This window comes from Lynx rufus, unplaced genomic scaffold, assembly GCF_022079265.1.
Source record: "Lynx rufus isolate CCGP_SWC_20201006 ecotype Redwood Valley unplaced genomic scaffold, mLynRuf1.p SCAF_3, whole genome shotgun sequence".
Lineage (NCBI taxonomy): Eukaryota > Metazoa > Chordata > Mammalia > Carnivora > Felidae > Lynx > Lynx rufus.
Genome location: NW_025814845.1, coordinates 125,399,986 through 125,424,604, shown reverse-complemented (window position 1 = coordinate 125,424,604; position 24,619 = coordinate 125,399,986). Strand labels below are relative to the sequence as shown.

The following is a 24,619-nucleotide window of genomic DNA, read 5'->3' as shown; positions in this document are numbered from 1 at the left end:
AGAACTTCAATGCTACACCCTCATTATAGGACTCTAAGCCCATCCCCGAAGCCAGCTCTTCAAAGGAGTATTTTGTTACTTGGCTAAGACAACATTAGCATTTTATTGAATCTTTAATGCAAGATGTCAGAATCCTAAAAGGATAAAGAGTTAGGACTTTGTTAAGATTAAACACAATCTTTAATTAAGATTAAAATAACTGATTTTAAAAGCAACAACAACTTTGCCCCCTAATAAATACAACAGTGGCAGAATTAGGTCTAATGTTATGGCCTGATGGTGGTGATACAATAATGACATTTACAACAACAGTAACATAATAGTATGCAATTGTGCATACTATATTATAGGCACTAACTGCTTTACCTATATTAACTCATTTAACCCTCACAAAATCTTATCAAAAAGCCAGTTACCCCCAGTATGCAGAAGGTTAAGTAACTGGCGAGGGAAGAAATTAGTAGCTCTCACCCACCTTTCACTATTGGAGGTCATCAGTAGCTAACAACAAAAACTATGAATGATAAAACTGGCTGCGGAAGTTTATAACATACACATACAGCACAGAGAACAATGACTGCTATATAGATAGTACGTGCTCAGTAAGTGTTTTGTTGTTGTTACCCAAATTAACTTTATAACCTAAAATATATAATGTATTAAAGTGTCTCAGCTTTCTAATTTACTAATATTGATATGAAAGAAATATTACGAAATGGAAATTAAGCTAAAATCAAGGAAGATGTAAAATACAGAGGATAATGCAAACACACAGTTTGTCAACCTTAGTCATCCCTGAGAACAGGGGAAAGTATTAGCACACATAATACAAAAGGACATTCCTTGCACTTCTTTCCAGTGGTAGTACCAGTTTAAACCAGGGCCAGTCCAACAGAATATAAAACAGTACAGGAACCCTCAAAGAAATGTGGCAGCAGTGAAAAAATGAAACAAAAACAAAAAAGTATAGATAAATGAGGCCCAAGCACAAAGTAGATAAATTATCCCCAAGGTAACTGACACAGAGTAACAAGAAAGAATTACACAAGGAAATTTGGTACCACAAAATGTATCATCTCAAATTTTAACAAGTTTATGGATCACACTATTTATTTGGTAATACGTTTCTCCAGTTCTGGATGGTCAGAATCACTACAACTGGAAAGGGGATACCATCAGCCTAATGTTTGAAAAGCCAACTTTTCTGATTCATGAAATTCAAGAGTGTATCTCTAACATCCCTCTCCTATGGGAAATGTTATGTCTGTAGGATTTCATTTAAAGAGGAAATTGACTCTCAGCTAAAATAATTAGTATTACTGTAATAGGTTTAAATTAATTCAAGACAACAGGGTAAAGTAATTTTCCAGAATCAATACACTCGAACTCAGTGGAGTTATTGCTAAAAAGTTGAAAACTGCATACTCTGGAGAAAGGGGTTTTCTTATTGTATCAATGAAAATAGCTTCATTTTTTTCCTGCAAATATGAACAATGCATGTCATTATTTTTTTTAAGTTGCAAACAGAACGAGACAAAAAAAGAACCTGAGACAATTATTATCAACAATTTAGTTATTATCCTTTTACGTATCCAATTATGCACATGGAAATTCTATCACTAACCATTTCAGATTCAATACAATCCATATATTTATGGTGGCAGAGCCAGCCCCTGTTCTGAAACAGGGCAGGAAATCCATTTCAGAGACAAAAGAATGCAGTAAAAAGAGAACTAAAATGGCTAAAAATTGAAAAGTACTTGAATTAAATTTTTTGTTTGTTTTTTACAACTAGGCAAATGCTTTCGTTAGTTCAAAAAGAATACGGCCAATGTCCCCTTTCTTCAACATGCCAGACCACCCCAAGCCTCCATTTCAGAGTTATCAAGACAAAGAATTGCCTTACCACTGTGATCCAGGACAAAGTCATCTTGGGCATAACGGAATTTTTCAGGTCCACAAGCAATAAAAACATCATCATCACCAAAAAAGTCTTGCAGACAAGTAACCTAAAAATTAAAAAAAAAAAAATCACATCCAAGAAATAAATTAGAAACATCAGAAGTAAATTAGAAACCTTAGAACTAAAATAAAAAGTCAGCAAAATTCATAGCCTCCCCTATAATACTGAGTTGGAATGAAAATCGATTTCATGTCATACTACATTTCCAAGCACTCTACTCTTCACAAAGCACTTCCACACGCTTTCCCTGACCTCAGAACAACAGAACAAGGAGTTCAGAGCTGGCATCAATATGTCTGTTTCACAAGTCAAGTGGAGGACATACACGCAAGGTGAAGTGAAGTTTTCCACGTCTCCCTGCATAACAGGTGGCAAGGCTGAGGTTGATGGAGGTCTCTGTTCTCAGTTTAATTTCTTCATTTCTCCCCTTCGTCATTCTTCTAACAACTCCACTTCCCAGCTGTGTGACCCTGGGCATGACTTCTCTGTATCTCTGGTACAGCGTGCCTTAGGTTGTTTTGGGGAATAATGTATGGAAACTGCCTGGAATAGTGCTCAAGGTGTAAATGCTCATCTCCATCACCAACATGATCATTAACATCAGAGGAGGCTTCAGGGCCCTTATAAGGCCCTATGCCTAAATGTATAGTCTTAATTTCATATTCTTTTTTCACTCCCTGGCTCGCAACACACACTGTCTCATTTTGAGATTCCACAGAAACTGGATCCCCCACAGGGAGGACATTCATCCGCTCATCCCAGTGTCGAGGACAACTATCCTCCTAGACTTTGGACATAGGTAGGTTCCACTTTTACCTGTTTTTCAACTGGCTACATGAGGTCCTCTTTTTTTTTTTAAAGTACTCTTTTCCCAGTAATAATTATAAAGTTAAAAAAAAAATCATTGCTGGGGCACCTGGATGACTCAGTCAGTTAAGTGTCCAACTTCGGCTCAGGTCAAGATCTCACAGTTCGTGGGGTTCTTAGAAGGATTGAGCAATTGATTTTATTACAAGGAAATATTTTATCCGGTACTAAATGTGTTGGTATTTGACTAGAATAAATGCCAAAGTAGACCATTAAGTTCCTTATTATATGGAAAAGAAGTATTTAACAAGTCGAGGGACTATAAGAGATCAAAACAGTGGTTTTATATTATTTAGATGTTCCTAATCAATCTTCTAATGATTTCACCTGTCAGTGTTAAGTTTGGCTTTCCCAAACATGGTTTCCAAGAGATGCCTGCCTCCCTTTGGCTCAGTTTCCAGGCAATGAATGCACATTTGGTTAAATAGTTAACCAAATTATATAACTATCAATTAGGCTCCAATTTGCCTCAAATACTACTCTCAAGGAATGGTCGTTATGAAATGAATAAGTGACACAACTGGTTTAAACAAACATGTATTTTGACTCAGGACACGACATACCTCCTAGAGTATTAAATTTGTTTTGAGCATTTATGATGTGCCAGGCACCATTCTAGATGCTATAGAAACATTAGTAAAGAAATAACAAGAGAAAAAATATCTGTCCTTCCAAAGCAAGTGTGAAAAGAAACACAATAAAAACATGTAAGTAAATTTATACAATATCAAAAGGCAGTAAGTGCTATGAAGAAAAATAAAGCAAAGAAGGAGAACAGTAAATGCATGGATGGGTGTTGCAAAACTAAACAGGGTGGTTGGGGAAGGCCTCGGGCAAAGGTTACATTTAAACACAATATTAAGAGAGACCAAGGAACAAGCACGTGGGAAAAGTGATCTAGGCAGACAGCACAGAATGTGCAAAGACCCTGCGGAGAGATCACACTTGGCACATTCACAAGAAAAGTCCTGGCACAGAGTAAAAGAGGGGGAAGAGTGGATCAGAGAAGTAAGGGGACACAGAGCAGATGACATGGGGCCCTGTCAGCCATTGGTAAGGGCTCTGCTTTACTCTGAGACATAAAACCATTGGAGGCTTCAGAGCAGAGGACCATCACATGACTTCCCTTTTAAGAGGATGACACCATGCTCAGACTAGACTGTAAAAGGGCAAGCATAGACAGCATAGTTGGAGGCTATTGCTACATCAGGCAAGAGATGAGAATGGTTTGTGCAAAAGTGTTGGGAGTGGAGGTAGTGAGAAGGGGCTACACTACCCCTTGGATAAGGGGATATGAAAGAAGAGAGAATATGATAGCTCAGGGTTTTTGGTTTGAGCCACTAAGAAGTTGGGATTGTCATTAACTGTAATAGGAGAGAATACAAGGTAATGGACAAGTTTCATGGTGGAGAGGGTGCTCATGAATTCAGATTTGGAACATTAAATGTCAAATGGCTATTAAACATCCAGGTGGAGGTGGTGGGCAGAAAGTTAGACATACACAAATCTGAATTTCATGGGGGAGATAAAGGCTGGAGGTAGAAATTTGGAACTCACCAGCATATGGATGGTATTTAAAATCTTGAGATCAATTATGGCAATGAATGCACCTAAGGAAAAGATCTAAAGCCTGAGCTCTGAAGCACAGTAACATTATAAGGTCAAACAGAAGAAGCAAAACCAGCAAAGAATATTAAGAAGGAGTAGCCAGAATGGGAGGAAGAAAAACAAGAGCCAGTAGTATGCTGGACAACAAGTCAAGAAAGTGTTTCAAGGATGAGGGAGGAGAGAGGAATCACCTGTGTCAATGTTACCAACAGCTAAGTAAGATGAACCTTGCGAAGTGACCACCAAATCAGCAACACAGAGATTGGTGGGCTCTTAAAGATGAAAACTAGTTTTAGTGGAATGGTTAAAGAGAAGGTCTAATTGCAGCACCTTTAAAAAAGAATAGCAGAGGGTCGTCTGGGTGCTCACTTGGTTAAGTGTCCAACTCTTGATTCTGGCTCAGGTCATGATCTCATGGTCATGAAATCCAGCCCCCCCTGTTGGGTTCTGTGTGGAGTGTGGAGCCTGCCTGAGATTCCTCTGTCTCCTTCTGCCTCTCTCGCCTGCTTGTGCTCTCTCAAAATAAAAAATTAAACATTTTTCTTGAAAAAAACAATAGCAGAAGAACTGGAGACACGGATATAGACAACTCTTACAAGGAGCTTGGACTGGAAAAAATGGGAAGATTAGCAGAAGGAGGAAGCGGAGTCTGTGGTTAGCAGAATTTTTTTTTTCTAATTTTTTTTTTTTTATTAAATTTTTTTTTTCAACGTTTATTTATTTTTGGGACAGAGAGAGACAGAGCATGAACGGGCAAGGGGCAGAGAGAGAGGGAGACACAGAATCGGAAACAGGCTCCAGGCTCTGAGCCATCAGCCCAGAGCCCGACGCGGGGCTCGAACTCACGGACCGCGAGATCGTGACCTGGCTGAAGTCGGACGCTTAACCGACTGCGCCACCCAGGCGCCCCTTTTTTTTCTAATTTTTAAAGAAAGAGAATGAGAATAAGAGGGAGAGGGGTTGAGAGAGACAGAGAGAAACAGAAAAAGAGAATCTCAAGCAGGCTCCACACCCAGTGTAGAGCCCAAAGCAGGGGCTCAATCTCAAGACCGTGAGATCATAACCAGAGCCAAAATCAAGAGTTGGACACTCAACTGAGTAAGCCACCCAGGCATCCCTGAACTTGCTTTTTAAGATGAGAGAAATAACACAATACTACACTGTTGAAAGGATCTAGTAGGCAGGAGAAAGACGGTGGCACAAGAAAGAAAGGAGAGACCTGCTGGAGCTGTGTCCCTTTGTAAGAGAGAGGGGATGGGAACAGAGTGCAGACGGGAATGACCTTGCATGAGACCATGGTCAGTCTTCCCAGCAAAGGAATCCAGGTCGATGCTGCTAGGTGGGAACACATGGTGGGGCTGGCGCACATTTCCTGATTGCTTCCTACTTCACCGAGAAAACTGAAACAAAGTCATCACCTGAAAGTGAGGCTGAGAGAGGATGTACAGCAGGTTTGAGGAGGAAGAAAAGGTGTAAAATTGCAATCTGGGATTGTGGGGAATTACTCGTTATTAGTGTAATGAATACCTGTTGCCTCTACTCTGAAAGGGGAAAGGAACAGGTCGGATTTGCTATGTCCTCAGCAAAGGCTCTTATTTAAAGAAACTGTACAGTGTAGTGTCTCTAACTAAAAGAGGAGCCCTGCCCCCATCCGGGTCCTGACCCTAAACCCTCTGCCTACCAGCTCCCCATCACACCCAAATAATGTGGTTTACTGTCCCAAGAGGGAAACAATGATGGCCCCCAAGCAGCATTAAGGGTCCACTTACGATCCCACAGTCTGCATGACAGAAACTCTCGGTTCTGAAACAAAAGAAGTTATCCAGTCCATATATTGTTTTAGAAAAATCAAAACCTTTAAAGCTGGAATTCTTACAATTTCATGGGGTTGTATCTGACTAGTCAAGAGAAGAAAATTGATATAAACACAGATGATAGACTGCACTGATAATAAGTAAATAAGGAATGAATGGGAATATTCTCTCCCTCTACTGGTGCTGACTTAAAATACAAGTCTACATGGGCACCTGAGGGGCTCAGTCAGTTAAGGTCTGACTCTTGATTTCAGCTCAGGTCATGATCCCAAGGTCATGGGATAGGGCCTTAAGATTCTCTCTCCCCTCTGCCTGTCTCCCCACTTTCTCCGTCCCTCCCTCTCCCACACCTCTAAAAAAATACAAGTCTCTGTTCACATTTTTCACAATACAGATATGGACTGTTTGGACTGTCATTACTATGATCAACAAAACCGTAAAGTTAAAACTCACTAGTAAGAGAACACCAGCAGAGAAGTTGATGAGTAAACCAAAACTAACATCCATGGAAGGAGAATGAGCAGGTTTTAGTTGTTTTCACTTTCACTGTAGAGGAAACTCAACTTATGGTGTTAACTAAAATACAACTGGAATTTCACTTTCACTGTAGAGGAAACTCACCTTACGGTATTAACTAAAAACACAGGAAGCATTTGCTGAGGATAAGCTTTTGTATCATTACACTGCTGAGCCTGAACCTGACCACCTCACCTCCTCCTTTTTCTTTTTTTAACATGCAGAAACCTTAAGCAAGATACCAATTTCATCTCATCTTTAAAGACTAAATGTGATCACATGTGAAAGCAGTGGTTATTTCTTCATTTTCATTAATTCATGGCCTCAAATACTGTTTGTTTGTTTTTTTAGTTTATTTTGTGGGGCTCCTGGGTGGCTCAGCTGGTTAAACATCCAACTCTTGATTTTGGCTCAGGTCATGATCTCATAGTTCACGGGATCAAGTCCTCTGTTGGGCTCTGTGCTGACAGAGCAGAGCCTGCTTGGGATGCTCTCCCTCCCTCTTTGCACCTTCCCCACTCACACATGTTCTCTCTCTCTCAATATAAATAAACATTAAAAATAAACTTTCAAGTTTATTTTGAGAGAGAGCAACTGCATGACAGAGTGCAGGGGAAGGGAGAGAGAGAGAGTGGGTGAGAGAATCCCAAACAGGCTCCATGCTGTCAGCACAGAGCCGGATGGGGGACTTGATCTCACTAACTGTGAGATCATGACCTGAATGGAAATCAGGAGTTGGACATTTAACTTACTGAGCCACCCAAGTGCTCCTCTTATTCCAGTAGGCTGATGGTAGAAACTATTCTTTAATATGTACATATAAACATATTTATAAATATTTCACCTGTATATGTATACATATGTGTATATGTACATTACATGAACCATATTTCTGTATGTAATTTCTGGGAGTTTAAGATATCTTAATTAAAAAAAAGGATATCTGAATTTTTCTGTCTCTAATTGGAGCCCCATGCAGGGCTTCATCCCATCACCCTGGGATCATGACCAGAACTGAAATCCAGGGTCAGGCAATCAACCAACCAAGACACCCAGGCACCCCAAGGTCAACATTTTTAGATAATGCAGAGGAAAAGAGACTGTGAGCATATCATTCCAATTTTATGCTAAAATTATATTTGTGTAATGCTAAGCCTCCATATAATACAGTCATTATTTGCCCATGCTTACATTTTACAAGCATATGGACTACATATTTAATTGTTCCTAGTAGCGTCCCAAACTCAGTCAATACTTTTCAAAGTGAAATATCTGACAAAATGCCAGGGTCGGATGTAAACTAAAATAAATTTCTCATCAATGATGAAAAATGGTATTTCTCATCGACGGGAATCACATTAATTTATCACTGTACATTCAGTCTAACATTAACCAAGTACCTATAATATGCCGGGCATAAACAAAAGCCAAGAAGCATGCAGTCTACTGGTAGAAATGGACAAGAAAAGTAACAATTATCATTCAAATTACCGTTCAAAATGTTACAATAAGACAATACTATAATGGAAGAGCACCGTGACAGTTACAGGAATAAAGAAGCACAAAAAGAACATCTCATAAAATAAAATACCCAATGCCTTGAGAATATTTCATATATTTGAACACTTACATAATTCCTTTATGTTTTTCAACATATTTCTTGTTCTTTACCTGTGGTGGTCTCATTCCTTTTATCATAAATTTTAAAAACTGGGATTTAACATTGAGTTATTGGCTGTGTCACTAAATGTGACTCTGAAAAGAACATATCAATACAACGAATAATATCTGAGAATCATTCTTAACAAGGGTGAGAAAAGTGTATCAGTTTAGAAGACCTCTTACTGTCTGCTTCTAAATTTTTCAATGCAAGAAGCTCTTCAGGAATAATGGATGTTATGTGGCTCATGAAAGAAGCTACATAAACCAGGGGGAAGTGATATTTCTGCTAAGGTACAAAATTAAAGCAATCAGTAGGATCTAATGGGGAAACATCCAACTGAGAAATAATATATCTATGGGAGCATATCTAAGCTTTCCAAAGGAATGTGGGCCATTTAAAAACAGTAATTTTTCCTATCCTTTAGGAGACAGATTAATTAGGTCAGGGTGACTGGGTAGCAGCCATAATTTTAGTGCTAGTTCTTAATAGATTACATAGACTAACAGATTCAACTATTTTTTTTTTATTTCCCTATTTGTTCTCCTTTGTTAAAGATAGAAGCAGATACAAAGGCTTGAGGTCTGACAAAGATACGATGCATGTGTTAGGAGAATAAAACCTTTCCTTAAAAGAAAAAAGGTAGAGGATACAGAGATGTAATCTTCCCTGAACACTCACTCACATTATGAATGAGAGGAGGTCTATTTATCCTGACCCATTGGCACACTTTGGAAATCTTGGATTTCTTCTCCTTTCCAGAGTTACAAAGGTGCTGGTGGTAAAACAGGCTGGATTTCTATAAGATCTCTTCTTACTATAAAATTCTAAAATCTAAATATTTTAGTTTCTAAGAAAAGCTTAGGAGACTGTGTCCAAAAAGTTAAGTGCAGAAAAAAAGGAACCCTATTTTAAGTGGGTAAATAGCAACGTCCACTGGGATTTCTGTTTCAGCTTCATACATCCTCAAAGAAATCTTCAACGAAATCTGTTGCTCCTTACAAATCCAGGTGTACCCTTAGTACTCTGTAATTCGCCCAACATAGACATTATCATTGAAGTAACTGCCTGGTTTTGTGTCTGGACCTCTCACCAGACTGTGAGCTCCATACATTTAGGGACACAGTCTTGTTTACTTGTGCTATAATTCCAGCACAGTACATAACATCTAATATAAAAGGTTCGTTCAGTACATTTCTGTTGAATTAATGAAATGCCCTGAATCCCATTTCCTCCAAATAGCCCTTCTCTAGAGGCTCCACACTCCTTCAATCAATCTCTATCAACTCATTATCATGCAAGGTAGTCCTTGTTCCCAGATTTATGATATTGGCTTTCTATGCCAAGATAATCTATAACCTCTTTGAATACACCAGTCAAATCCTATAACTCTTTAAAGAAAATATTCAGGGGTGCCTGGAGGGCTCAGTCTGTTGAGTGTCCGACTTCAGCTCAGGTCATCATCATCTCATGGTTTCTGAGATCAAGCCTTGTGTTGGGCTCTGTGTTGACAGTGGCCTGCTTGGGATTCTCTCTCTCCCTCTCTCTGCCCCTTCCCTGCTTGTGTGCTCTCTCTCAAAAATAAACATTATTTTATTTTATTTTTTTTAAGGGGGCACCTGGGTGGCACAGTTGGTTAAGCATCCAACTCTTGATCTCAGCTCAGGTCATGATCTCACAGTTCCTGAGTTCAAGCACTGCATCTGGCTCTGTGCTGATGGCGTGGAGCCTGATTCAGATTCTGTGTCTCCTCCTCTCTGCCCCTTCCCGCCTTGTGTTCTCTCTCAAAATAACTAAAAAAAAAAAACAAAAAACAAAAAACAAAAAACAAAAACAAAAAAGAAAGAAAGAAAATATTCAGCTGTTGGTTCAAAACCTTCTTGAGATTGTCCCGGATGAAATCTGAAACTGGCCCCTTGTTTAGTGGTCAGGAAAAAAACAAAGAGGCAGACAACTCCAGGTTGGTAGATGGCAGTTTTAACCAGCAAAGGCAGCTTGCACACGAAACTTGTCTTGGGTGGCAGCAAGACAACTGGATCCCCACACTTGCCTGTCAAACCTTCAAAGTTCACATAGAAGTCTTAACTGGATTCAGTCACGTATATCATGCAGATATTCTCAACGCACATAATCTCAAAGCTATGTCTTTGGAGCAGCCCCTGGGAGTGGAGAAGACAAGCAGAACCCACATTCCAAGAACAGGGGAAAGGGCATGGAGCCTCTGACCACCCACATCCCACTCACAGGTCAACCAGTAGTCACGTCTTGATGATCTCCCCCAACATCAGCAAATACTTCATCAAATGTTGGCTCTAGATACCTTAAAATAACTTTTAAAAACTCATTTTAGATCATGCAAGTTCTTTCAAAAAGTACATTCCTTACATCATTATTTCAGGGTTACCTGAGAAAAATTACTTATGAAGCCTACTACTGCAACCATCTGGTAGAGGACATTTAAAGCAAAGCAATTTGCTATTAAATCTGCCATTTGGTGCTAGTCAGACTTGAGGATGTATTAAATAAGGGTCTCTTGAGATACTTTCCCAAACTATTTTATTGAAAATTTCCAAGACCTGATAAGATAAAAATGCAAAAGAAACATCATTAGGTCTCAGTAAAGGAGTAGTTTAAACTGGCATTAACTTATCTAAATACAGTCCGGGTCAAAAATCTCAGCTCCCATGAAATACTCATCTTGCAGAACAAGAACTACATTTCATAGAAGAAATGGGGTTGAGACAGGGAAACTGAGGGTCTCCGTGAAACTCTGCTCTTTGCTTCCCTTCCTGTTTCTATTCTTGCTAGGATCTGCACCCCCTGCCATACACATGTCTTAATGTATATCCTCCTTGTAAGGTGTAAGGAGTTAATGATTTCTTTGGAGTCTTCCAGCACAACAGACAACATCTAAGGACTAAGAAGCCATCATGTCCATATTCCAGATCACTGGCACTAAATATCTCAATGCCAAGACCCCCCGGCTCCCAGGAGTGACACCTGGGTCCTTATCTTTGTTCTAACTACCAATTCCAGGATGCCTAAGAGAACACATACATCAGACCATGATCCTCAATAAAAACCCTCAGCCCCAAGCAAAGACAAGACTCCCTCCTTTCCTGAGTCTCCCAAATGCTCTGTACCTGCACTCTCTCTGTACCTTCAATAAACTCTGCTTTCACCTTTTGCTGGCTCGTGTTTGATTTCTTCTACTCTGCGTACAGACAGGGACCCTCTTGGCTGATCCTGTGGGATCCCACTCTGGGTCCTTGGACCTGGCCTGCCAGCACAAGGATGATGAACATCAGGCATATAAAACATGCACTGGAGGGGCGCCTGGGTGGCGCAGTCGGTTAAGCGTCCGACTTCAGCCAGGTCACGATCTCGCGGTCCGTGAGTTCGAGCCCCGCGTCGGGCTCTGGGCTGACGGCTCAGAGCCTGGAGCCTGTTTCCGTTTCTGTGTCTCCCTCTCTCTCTGCCCCTCCCCCGTTCATGCTCTGTCTCTCTCTGTCCCAAAAATAAATAAACTTTGAAAAAAAAAAATTAAAAAAAAAAAAAAAAAACATGCACTGGAATTTTCTATAGATTGTCTTTGATTTTAACTGTGTGTATGAAAGACACAGAGCAAGATTAGGAACAAAGGTCCACATCTGTTAAAATTAAAGGCTTTCATTATCAGAGTGCAGTTTTAAAAGGCTGTCTCTACTAAAGAGTAAACAAAAAAAATTTTTTTTTTCTAACTTACTTCTAAAGAGAATTTGAAAGAGCTCAGAAAAGAAGTCGAGGAAGTGGCTTATATTTGAAATTAAACTTATTATATCAGCTTTTAATGGAACTGCACTGATACCGTTGATTTCTTTCCTAAGAAATGAGCACAAGTCATAAATTGCCAGAAAGGAACTGCATTTAATTTTGAACCCCTAAAGACATTTCTACCATATATAATTTTTCTACCATGTAAACAAATGGAAATACAGGGTTTTTTTTTTAATATGTAAAGAAAATCCAAATGATAATTTTAACATACAATAAAGGATAAACCTAATAACTGCCAAGCCATTATCTTTCTGTGTCTATTGCTAGCATGGGGCACTTTTTGTTGTTAAATACACTGCCTTCATAGATACTTGAAAGCTATAAATTCACCATAACTAATATTATCCCAGCCACACACCACCACCTTTTGTTTTTTTAAAACCAGTTCTATACTTAGAATATAAATTCTGCTTAACATAAACAGGAAAACCCATATCTGAAATAAAGAAAAGGTAAATTATTTGGATCTTCCAAAATGCTAGGAACAACCACCACAAAAACAAATTCACAAGTCAGTAAGCAGCGACTGGGGTCTCCTCATTTCTTTACCCTCTACCCAGAATACAATCCGCATAAATAGTCTCCTTTGTTCCCAGTAAATGTTGGCTAGCCTACAGTAAGGGAAGGATCCCTTTGTACAGTAAAAAGAAAGCTACTTAGAATAGCAATGTTTTTCAGCTTCCTGTAAAACCATTCAGCCAGGCACTAGAGACCCTGTGGTTGCCATGGAAACAGAACTGAAGCTAAGAGAAGACAGTACTTGACAGTAAAGGGCTTCTCAACTGCATCTACAGACAACTCCCGACATTTAGTTTGTTTCCATTAAAAAAAATACTGGACCTAACCTCTCCTTTCCCAGTGGAGCCTCTTCATAATAATGGCTATTCACCAATCACAACTAATCACAGAATCTTGAGATCAAAGATTTGGTTTCAGGAAATACCTCTGTTAGCAGGATAAAAATATCTTGAAAAATTCATAGCTATTTGGCTACCAAATGTATTCTGGAGGAGAGACAATGATCACTCTTCCTAGAAATGAGGTAATTTTTAAGCTGATCCTCTGACTGCCCCCACCGAGGATCCCAGTGTTAATTCCTACAGGAAAAAAGTTTCAAATACACTCTAGAGCTTTCCGACACTGGAAGGAGGCTGCCGCAAGAATTTAAAAGAATTCAGGTAAGGAAGTCAGAGGAAACCTATTATGGCAACCATTATGAGCTTTCCTCAAATCCTGGGCAAGCTGGAGCTGCACATTTGCAAGCGGGTGTGACTGGAACCAGAGTCCACACTCTCCAGGATTCTACCATCTTCAAATAATAAACACGGATATCAAACCACAGGCGTTACAGAAGGGGAAACTGAGACCCAAAGTAAAAGGAGGAAATTTTTTCATTAATGTTTATTTATACGAGAGAGAGAGAGAGAGAGAGAGAGAGAGAGAGAACACAACTGAAGCAGACTCTGCAGACAGCAGCAAGCCCTATGCAGGGCTCGAATTCATGAATCACAAGATCATGACCTGAGCCAGGTCGGATGCTCAACCGACTGAACCACCCAGAGGCCCCAACGGTGGCAATTTTCTAATTCAAATTTTTCTGTTTCCAACAGAAAGGAGTAGGGAACAAGTATGAAACATCTAATTCTATATACTCTACACAGTGAGTCTCATCTACACATGAATTTCATTAAACCCCCAGAACAACCTTAAGTAGGCACGGGGATTACCATTTTCAACAAAAAGAAACAAAGGCTCAAAGAGGGTAAGTAACTGGCTCAAGGTCAAACAAGCAGAGGAGAAGGAGCTGAGTCTGACCTCTGCCTGTGTGACTCTTTGTACCTGACCACACACTGTGTCACAGCATGATCTACAATTTATGGAAAACAACGTAAGAGAGCTTACGGAGATGAGTCAGGAGAGCTTTTATACATGCCAAAATCCAAATAACCAGACCACTTTTCTAGGTCTTACTTTTATGAAGTAAATGAATGGCAAGCATGTAAACTTATGTTTAGGATTTATCTTTCTTTTTAAGGATCAATTTCTAAGTAATGTCATAAGGTCCATAAAAATTCAGGCCAACTTTCTGTTATTTAGGGAATACTGAGTATGTTCTGAAATTGATAACTTCAAAAGAATTGGCCAACTCTCTAAAAACAAATTATAAGCACAAGTTAGAATCATATGGTTTTAGAACAGGACTCCATTTGCTGCCAGACTGGATATGCTAAGGGTATAAACACGTATTAACAAATATTATGACCTTTAAAATTTTAACATAAAGGCAAAACCTGCAATATTTTCCAGAAATTTAGTCTCTGCATATAAAAATCCACCATCAGATTAGTCCACCCTCATGGCATCAGTTCAGCAAATGGTGAGTGCATCCAGGTAGTTAAGACCTTTGGAATCAAAACAAAGAGATCCATTAGTTAAGATGGTGTGGAAAAACTTGGTCAGTTAATTCTAGACTCGTTCTGGAAAAACCAACCACTCAGCACTATGACTACAAACACCATCCATCACTACGCTGTAATATAGTAGGGCTATTTACGTTTGTAGGAAAATGATCCCTATTAAAAATTTTTTTAAGGAATCATGTCCACTTTTTATGTTGCTTTCATCTTAATAAAATTATTTTCCTCCTTCCTTGCCATTATGCTCTGAACTTTCACTTGTGTAATTAAAAAGACCACCCAGGGGCGCCTGGGTGGCGCAGTCGGTTAAGCGTCCGACGTCAGCCAGGTCACGATCTCGCGGTCCGTGAGTTCGAGCCCCGCGTCAGGCGCTGGGCTGATGGCTCGGAGCCTGGAGCCTGTTTCCGTTTCTGTGTCTCCCTCTCTCTCTGCCCCTCCCCCGTTCATGCTCTGTCTCTCTCTGTCCCAAAAATAAATAAACGTTGAAAAAAAAAATTTAAAAAGACCACCCAATTTCCCTTTCAGCAGTCCCCCTGCCTACTTCTAGTTTGCGGCATTTAACATCAGTGGGCTGAGGGAGAGATTAGGTTTAGGAAACTGGGTAAGTGCTAGAGGCTTTGTGCCCTAATTTCACACTGTGCCCAAACTTCCCTTTACATATTTCCTAGTTTTAAGCTGTTGGGTCCAGCCTGGTGAGTTGACCAGACCTGAGTCCAAAATAAGTGGGGCAGTTCTATGCTGCAGAAGACATAAGATTTTGGTTTCTACAGCTGCATCTATTTTCACATGACAAGGACTCAAAATTTTCATTTTCAAACCAACATAAATCCTACATGAAAAGCAATGAGAACATTTTTTCCCAGTGCAAGCTTCTTAGCAAATGAAAAGTCTCGCTTCCAGGCCAAAGAAATCCTCTGAATAAGTTACATGCCTGTGGCTATTGAGAAACGGAAAGCATGCCATCCATTCGAATTATTTATGACAACCTTTTTTAAATGAAAGTGATATTGGCTGAGGCAAATACCACAATTAGATTTTCCTGTTTAAAAGGCACCTGTTCCTGAAACACAGCCAAAACTTGTTACACTAACATATACATAACTGATTTGCAAATTGTTAGAACACTACTTAGTTTAGGAGAATTCAAAACAAGAGAGCTCAGCAGTTGAGATTTGTGTGTTTATCAAGACTCACTGTAAATATGCAAATACCCAGAGAGGATTATATCTATTGATTGTGCACCACTACTCTGATTTATGTGGAACTTAAGAATAAAGTCTTTTTTTGAGGTTCCATTTCAAGGTAATTTTATATATTTAAGTAATCTAGGACCAGACCAAAGACTATAGCAAATAATGCCCAGCTTCCAGAGTTAACAAAAGTTATTATGTCATGATTGCCTGAGATCCCTTTAATATCTGCAAATAAAACATTATAAAGTTAAAATCTCTTTTGTTTCTGGTCCCCAAGCCTCACTGCTCCCTCCCTCCTTACCTTAGGTCTATACCACCTCAGGAAAATACTGTCAAGTTATTTATCATGGGCCCTTCTAAGCCATGTTTTTTGCCCTTATTTTATAGATGAATATATCCACAGACAACCAAAAATATTGTTCAGTATGTCTTTAAATTTTTATATAAGGTGTGATACAACTTGTAACTTATATAAGGTGTGAAACAATTTGTCTTTTGCCTAGCTTTGATTTTGAAACCTCACCAGGTCTTAGTGCTTCTTATTAATTCCCTTTTTCAACTCACTGGTCCAGTCCTAAAATTCGATTTATAAGATTTTTTATCATTAACATTAGTCTTTTTGATAAACTGCAAAGAAATTCTGCATACCCTCAATACTTCCAAATTCTTTCAAATAAATGTCTGTTTTCTCAGAATATTCATTTTAGTGTAGATATTATAACCATTATAGTGCCCAAGTTCTCAGATGGCAGAAAAGATGTATGAGTCAATTCTTTCTTTGCCCACAACACTTCATCTCCAATTATGAGAAAGGAATGTACAAGAAATGCTTGACATCTAGGTCTAGAGATTTAGGCATAACTGTTATTCCAAAGAAGGGTTTCTTGACCCAAAGGAGTATAAACCCCGGAAAAAACAAACAATTTTTAAATTACTAAAACTTGAATTTAGCTACATGTAAGCTTTCAGAAGAAAAATCTACAAGGTGACTTCAAATTACTAATTCATAGAAATGGTTCCTTTCAAAAGACAAAGCTAAAGAAAAAAAACAAAATCACAGGTCAGATTTATTCTACACTATAACACAAGACAGGTTTTAAAGGCACAGGAAACTTCTGTTTCATAGGGAATGCATAAAAGGAATCCCTCCCTAAAGAATTCCATAAGCTGGAAAATACTGATGAACTGTATGCATGCACAATTTCTTATCTTTTTCTTGCATCCAGAGAAATAATATTCTTTCAAAGAAACATCTATTTATTTTTTGCAAATCTCCAGGGGTGTCAATTAAACTGAGACTGGAATCAGCAAGTAAGGGAAGTTGTCTGTAAGCATTTATCATCAAGTTATATGCCTTGCTTAAGGAGCCAGCTGTCTTGAATAACCATCCCCTCCCTGGGGCCACAAGTCTGGGCAAGAATGCTACTCATGTCAGAAACTCATGTCATTAGATTAGATTTGAATGGAAAAGCAAAGGGAACGTGGTCTCTTTGCTCCAGCTGGGATTGATTATTCCCTTCCCAACAAGGAGGCTGTTATTTAGCCTGAAAAGAAGAGCCTCCTTCCTTCTTGGATATTTTCCAATCCATCATGGCACCTGAGTGACTAGCAAGTACCCTGCCTTAAAACAACCTTGAAGCCTCTCAGTTTCCCTCCAGGAAGACGTTTTAGTACATTATTTCCCCATCAGTATGAACAGAAGTTACCCTTGGATTCTTGCGATGTGGCAAGGTTAACTTGGGAACCTAAGCAGGTGAGTAAAACCAGAAGGAATATCAAGATGGAGGTTTAGGGAACCTAGGTCAGCACGAGTTTGTAGCAGCTGAGGAGGATGGGGAAAAAAACATCCAGCACGTGGAGACTGTGTTCACCTTTTGCCATACTGTAGCCAGAGCACCCTGCACTGTGCCTGAGTGTAGAATACTCAGGGAATATTTACCCATGAATGAATGGATGAATAGCACAGAGAAGGGGACTCCAGGTTCAGTGACTCAAAGTATTAGATTCACAGGGGGTAGCTTTTACTACCAGCATATGCAGAGACATGGCTATGGAGAATCAAAGGGCTTAGGCAGAAAACAGACGTGAGACAGAGAAATGGAGGCAGGTCAGCATAGCAGTAAGGATCTGAACACAAGCAGGATCCCAAATGTAAGTAAAGGTTATCACAATATGCCCCATCCACCTATCTTCTACCACAAAAGTGGGTTTGTCACTAGCAATTTAAATTAACTTAAAAGGAATACTCCAGCTTACAGCAAGGATAAAGATAAATGGGACCCATGTAGACCTCGTATCAGGAGCACTATGGACAGGAAGGACATGCTTGAAGAATAGGGAAGGAGCTGAAGAGGGAAAGGGTTTCTCCCCCATGTTGAGAGGCAGGAACTCCACTTCACCTTCCTAAAACAAGAAGAAATGCTGAAGGGGGTTATCGTCATCATGATATATTCTACACATAGTGCAAAAAATTATTTAAATGCATAGAAATTACAACAACTACATCAATTCATTAGGTAGTAATTTTTTTAAGTTCATTTAAATAAATGAATGAACTTAATTTCTGAGAGGGAGAGTCGGAGAGAGAGAGAGGAGGAAAGAGAATCCCAAGAGGGCTCCATGCTGTGGGGCTTGATCTCACGCTTCCAGAGATCATCACTTGAGTTAAAATCAAGAGTTAGATGCTTAACTGCCTGAGCCACCCAGGTGCCCCCATTAGGTGATAATTTTTGAAGAATAAATATGAATCCTTCATAAATGTGAGGTCCAGGCCAAATGGCCCATGAAGTCCTTCCCACCACCTCCACCAGTTGGTGATAAACCCTGGCAGGGGACAAAGGATGAATTCCTCCTTCACAGCCTGGTAAAGGACGGCCCTGTTCCTTGTCTCCAGTTCTGACATGTTCTGCCTTAGTCTGGCTTGAGTCCCAATTCCCCAGCACAGATATACTCATCTCACTCTCCTCCAGTTCCAGAAGGACTAGCTCATAAACCAAGAAATTAGTTCTATCCTTAATACCACATCTTGAAATGGCAGTTGCCATTCCTGTTTAGTGTGTGGTGATTTTCTTCAGTACTTCCCAAAAAGTATTCAGAATGTCAGCCAGCGCTGTCTTGGGTAACAGTCTTTGGCTGAAAGACCCTTACAGGCTAAATAGTCTCACCAACAGAGGAATCTGATGAACAAAGTCTGCAGCATATTTTTTTAAGTGCTGTATTCACACTTAAAAAAAAAACACACATTATTTCTTGATTTATTCAGAAGAATGGGGTTCTGAAATGATTAGGTTTCTATTTTAATAAACACTCAGGTCCCCCTTCTAAAACGAAACATGGCCATATAAACAACTAAGAACAAAGTGGCTCATGATTGCATTAATTCACAAACGCGGTCCTCAGCTTCTAACAAACACGACTGGGTATGGCTGTGGAATGGGACCCTGTTCTAAAAGAAGTGGTCTTTCCACATTCTCTTCTCCTTGAGAGACCACCCTGGAGATACCGAGGCCAATAAGCAGCCTCTTCATGAAGAGGTCTGACAACGGGCACCACCTCCAATCCTTCCACCCCAGGACAAACAGGATGCTGAGGGCTACTCAGAATGGGAAATGCCATGCACCTCTTGCCATGCAAGAGGGCTGATAGGAAAGACAACTTGAAAGTGGCTCTGTGGGTGTGCACACACACACACAAGTCTGCGCCTGTCCGGTGTGTCCTTGAGGGAAGCACTATCGTCTATGTAGTGGCCAATGTGGTTCCCGGGGCTCGTTTCCTGGGTACTGAAGTGCAGTGTTTGAGGACGGCTACTGCTAACAAGTCATGTTTTGATATACCCACCTTCCTTGCCTTCAGTACAGTGGGATTAATAATCGCGGAAGATTCATAACCCTTTCCACTTCACAAGAGTTCGGCAATCCTTCCCTCTTAAATCATCAACATCATTGTGGGATAAATAATTTGAATATGACTCTCATCACTGCCATGAGCTGTACATGTAGCAAACCCCCTTCTGCTCCTTTTGTTTGAATTGGCTTGGCTCTCTTTCCCCTCCCAACCTCACCCAGAAGCAGCACTCCTATTAAAATTCATGATGTTTCCCTCAATGCAAGTGTCTGATTGCAGCTGTCAGTTTCCCAGTTCAAGGATTTTCATACTGCCTGAGAGGACAATGTGAGGCTCGCACTGCTACGGAAATAGGTCAAGCTCAATTTTTCTATTTCAGCTCTGCTGCCAAAAGTGTAAGGCTTTGCCTTCTAGAAAAAAACATGTCCTCTGGCTAGGCTCAGCACTTAAGAAGAGGTGAAGAGGGCACATTTCTTTACCTCACCAGGGGGCACCGCCACGGTTTCCTTACACAATGCCTCGGAACCTTTGTTCCATCACTGGCGACTCTCTGGAAGAGCCTGTCTTTTTGTTCTTTGTGTTATCATGCTTCACAGACATTGAGACACCAAACGAAATGGACCACAACAAAGACGAACTGAAGATAGAGCATCAGACACCAAAAAGATTCATCCTGTTGAGTTGGTTGGTTTTTTCACCCTGTGCTAGCTACCTAGAGAATGAAGGACAGGCGAGTGGAAACCAGAAGGTCTGTTATACACAATAGAGCCCAGAGCCATCTCCCCAACTCCTTTCCCCTCTCCTCACTCCTACACATGCTTACACTCTTCTACGTGGGGCAAATGCTGTGGAAACACTATGTAACAGGGAAGGAAGAGGACAGAACATTCTTAAGTTCTGAAAAAGTTAATATAATCCAGGACTACTGCTGAATTATTGGATGTACCTACAAGGGACATAGCAATTTATGTGGCACTAAACCCCAAGCCCACCCCATTTTACAGATGTGGAAATAGAAGCTGGTAAGTGAATTCTTTAAGACACAAATGCAGTGGCAGGGTTAGGAAGAAGCCAGGTACCCTTACTCCGAGGGGCTCTTTCTACTTTACTCCTAAAACAGGAAACGGATGCCATAGAGAGACAGGTAATGAAACATCCTGAATCCAGCTAACTTTTCTTGTACTGTCTAGTGAAGACGAGAAAGAACAAGGCATCCTAAAAAAAGAACACTCACTAGAGAGAGGAGACCTGGATTCTAACACCTACTAAACTTTTTTTGTTCACTTTAAGAAATTTATTAAACATTAGTTCTTTTACTCATAAAACTTATTTATTAACCATTAGTTCTTTTACTCATGAAACTAGGGGCTTGGAACACATGATCTGTAGATTCCTGCCAGTCACACATGAGCACGTCTCCCCACATATATTCGCCATGCTACATGGTCCTGGCACTACATCAAGCACAGAGGGGATTAAAAGAAATGAAAAAGAGAAGACCCCTTTCATCAAAGAGCATTCACATTTCTTTCCCACTATCTGTGAAGTCGAGCCAGGTCTTCAAGCATATAGAACAAAACAACTCGGAACACATTATGTTTCTGAACACCTACCACTACAAGGCACAAGGCTTGCTACTGGAGGAACAACAACTAGGAGTAACAAATGAATGGTCATCTCTTTAAGCAGGAAAGAAGATATATACCCTGTAAAAAGTGAAATAATTTAGCCCATTACAAAATGGACTCGTTTGCCAATTTATCTTCTATCCAGTCAGATCCAAGATGAGTCTGAAAGGCTTTCTTATGAGGTGAAATAAGCAGGCCAGACTAGCCAGAGTGAGGGGTTCAATTCCAATGGTAGAGAAACTGGGGACAAGAAGGGACAGGACAATGGAGATTGTGGTAATGCTGACACTATTTCCAAGCATGAATTATATGCTATAGCCAGTCTGGTCTTCTAGAACATTCCATAATCATTTTTACTTCTGTACCTTTTCATAGGCTTTTTTCCTACCTGCCCTCCCTGCAACCCCAGTTCTCAAACCCTTCTGCCCTCTCAAGGTTGAGATCAACTTCTATTCTTTAGGAAGTTTCACTTCAGTTAAATACTGCTATCCCTTTCTTTACCCCTGATAACATTACTTTCTACATCAAACATATTAAATTTTCATTTAACTTAACTAAGATTATTTTTTGACTAATGTTATAATGATCTATATTTTATTTTTAAAATGTTTTATTTTATTTTTAAAAATTTTTTAAATTTTATTTGAGAGAGACGAGAGAGCAAGCAGGGGAGGGGCAGAGAGAGAGGGAGAGAGAGAATCCTAAGCAGGCTCTGCACTATCAGCGTGGAGTATGACATGGGGCTCAAACCCATGAACTGTGAGATCATAACCTGAGCCAAAGTCAGACACTTAACCGACTAAGCCACCCAGGTGCTCTGTTGTTTTATTTATTTTTGAGAAAGAGAGCATAAGTGGGGAGGGGCAGAAAGAAAGGGGGACAGAGGATCCCAAGCAGGCTCTGCACTGATAGCAGCGAGCCCCAAATTCATGAACTGTGAGATCATGGCTTGAGCCAAAGTCAGACATTCAATCAACTGAGCCACCCAGACACCCCTGATCTCTATTTTATATGGGTATGTCATATCAACAGGACTGTAAATTCTTTATGAGACATTCAGACAATACAGATTTTTGAGTCCTAGAGTTAGAAGTTACCAATGAAATCATTAAACCCAAATTCCCTTAGTTTATAGGCAGGGTAAACTGGGATGATACCTACAAGAGTCCAAATAAGTCAGAAATACATGCTGAGAACATCGTGAACCTAGCTACTGTAGAAGGGACAGTGTAGTTACTAAAAGTGGGTAACTGCTGTTTCAATTTCTGTAATAATCACTTTTACACCTGAAAGCTCTCTTTAGATGTCTCCATCATCAAAAGTACATGATTTTGTTCGATCAGTTCTAAACTTATGGTATGTCAAAGCCAAGGTTCTGCCTCTAAATGATGATGAAAATGTGGTCAGGTAACAGCCTCTTAGTATTTCAGCTCCAAGTTCCTTCTAGAAGGAAAGAAGATGCCAAGATTAAGTAATCTATAAAGAACCCTTCCACTGTAATATACAATTTTTCATTTCCCAATATGAGAGGGAATATCTTAGTCTTCTATGATCCATTCCTCTCCTACAGTCTGTGTATTTTCTACCCATTTCCTTCTCATTCTAGCCTAACTTTGAAAAACTCTAGTTTCAGATACACTGAACTGAGGTTCAACTTTTCTCACAACTGCAGTTGTCAGAAAACATTTTTATTGATTTCCTCCTTTCCCCCCTCCAGATATAAGCAGAGTTATTTCTTTTCTCTAATTTTCTTCCAACATTACCTGCAACAAGGGTTACCAGATACAACACAAAACATCTAGTTAAATTTGAATTTAAGATAAGTAACAAATCAATTCGTAGTAAAAGTATGTTCCACACAATTTATTTTCTAAATCTGACAAAACTCTGCTAGCATCCCTTAATGAATGATAGTGTTCTTCAGTCTTATGCAGGAATTTTTAGAAATTAATTTTTATGTTGGAAATATTTTAGTAATTTTCCAAAAGTAAAGATCCTAATTATGGCAGATGAAAAGTCTCTCCCATAAGAATTAGTACTCTTCACCTGGGGGAAGCCAGCACACAGGAGCCAAGAGTCTGCCTTAAGCCAAGAAGCTGAGAAGAAAAACAACAACAACAAAAGTGAAACCTGACCAACACAAATGCAACAACTTGCAGAAGTGGACCCTTCTGCTACCCTTGCGTAGTAATGGCCAAGCACACTTACTGAGCCCTAGGATGCTCCTAACACCTTTTAAACACCACATCTCCAGATCAAACCAGATCATTTCTCTTTGACTTTCAGATGCAATGTCACCTTGGGGGAAATAGTTTGGCTTGGTAATCAGCTCAACAGAATAAACAAAAATCTACACTTGATCAGTGAGAAATGTTGATTAGACATTTCTAGAGCACCAACTGATTACATAAAAGGACACATGGAAACTAAGCTTCCATTAATGGAAGACCATTACAGTCTTAGGACTTCAATAGCTGCCACACACCCAGAAGTATGGATCTCGGTTCCTGTCCTAACAATCTAATGGTAGCACCACACAGAAGTACAGCCCCTTCCCTTTTTTGAGAGGATGAGGAAACCACAAGGTATAATGCTTTTCTAGCTTTTCCACTCAAGTATTAAAGTCTCGAAAGTTAAATTCTATAGGTATTAACTGAAGTCTATAGTTTTATTTGACAAATAACTAGCAGACTGGTACAAGGTCAGAAGGCAGAAGCAAACTACCTTCTTCTGTAATTTTATAGGAAACCTTCCATGAATATTAAATACATGAAAGGAGGCTCCTTCATAGTGACGTGTGTAGCCACAAAGAAGAGTCTGCCCTTCATAAGCCAAGGAAACAACTCCTGCAAAGGCCCAAAGAGCTGCTGTCCACAGACCTGATGCCAGACTTCTGAGATGTTTATATGTCTGTCTCTCTTTCCTCCAGGTGGAATAGATAATTTGGGGGCATTTTTTTTCCTTGAAATGAGAAAAGCACATACTAAATTGCCTTTAACTAATAGTCCTCTGATGAGTGCAATTTATCTCCTGACTATGAAAGAGAATTCCCTCAACCCCACCCCAGTAATGTGCCTCCCAAGAGAATAATGTACCCAGGCAGGCCCACAGAGCTACTCTTTAATCAGAGGCTATTTTACATGATCACAGTCATCATTAGGCAGTGTTCCGCCCACCATTTATCCCTATGACAAGCAAGAACTCTGAAAAGGAGGCAAGGCTCCTGCCATTCAGGGGAATCTGAAAAAAGTCAGAAGCACTGCTCTTTGAGGGTTGTCTCCTAATCAGAAAAGG

General features: G+C 39.8%; 1 protein-coding gene across 2 annotated transcripts in view; it reads right to left on the bottom strand.

Annotated features, from left to right (window-relative positions):
* The window catches only part of DCLK2 (doublecortin like kinase 2), a 153,084-nt gene that overhangs the window by 57,927 nt on the left and 70,538 nt on the right, over positions 1-24,619 (bottom strand). For both annotated transcript variants that reach the window (XM_047092192.1, XM_047092191.1), the window contains exon 3: positions 1,907-2,009. In XM_047092192.1, coding sequence (XP_046948148.1) covers positions 1,907-2,009 — 103 coding nt within the window. The remainder of the gene's footprint in view (positions 1-1,906; positions 2,010-24,619) is intronic.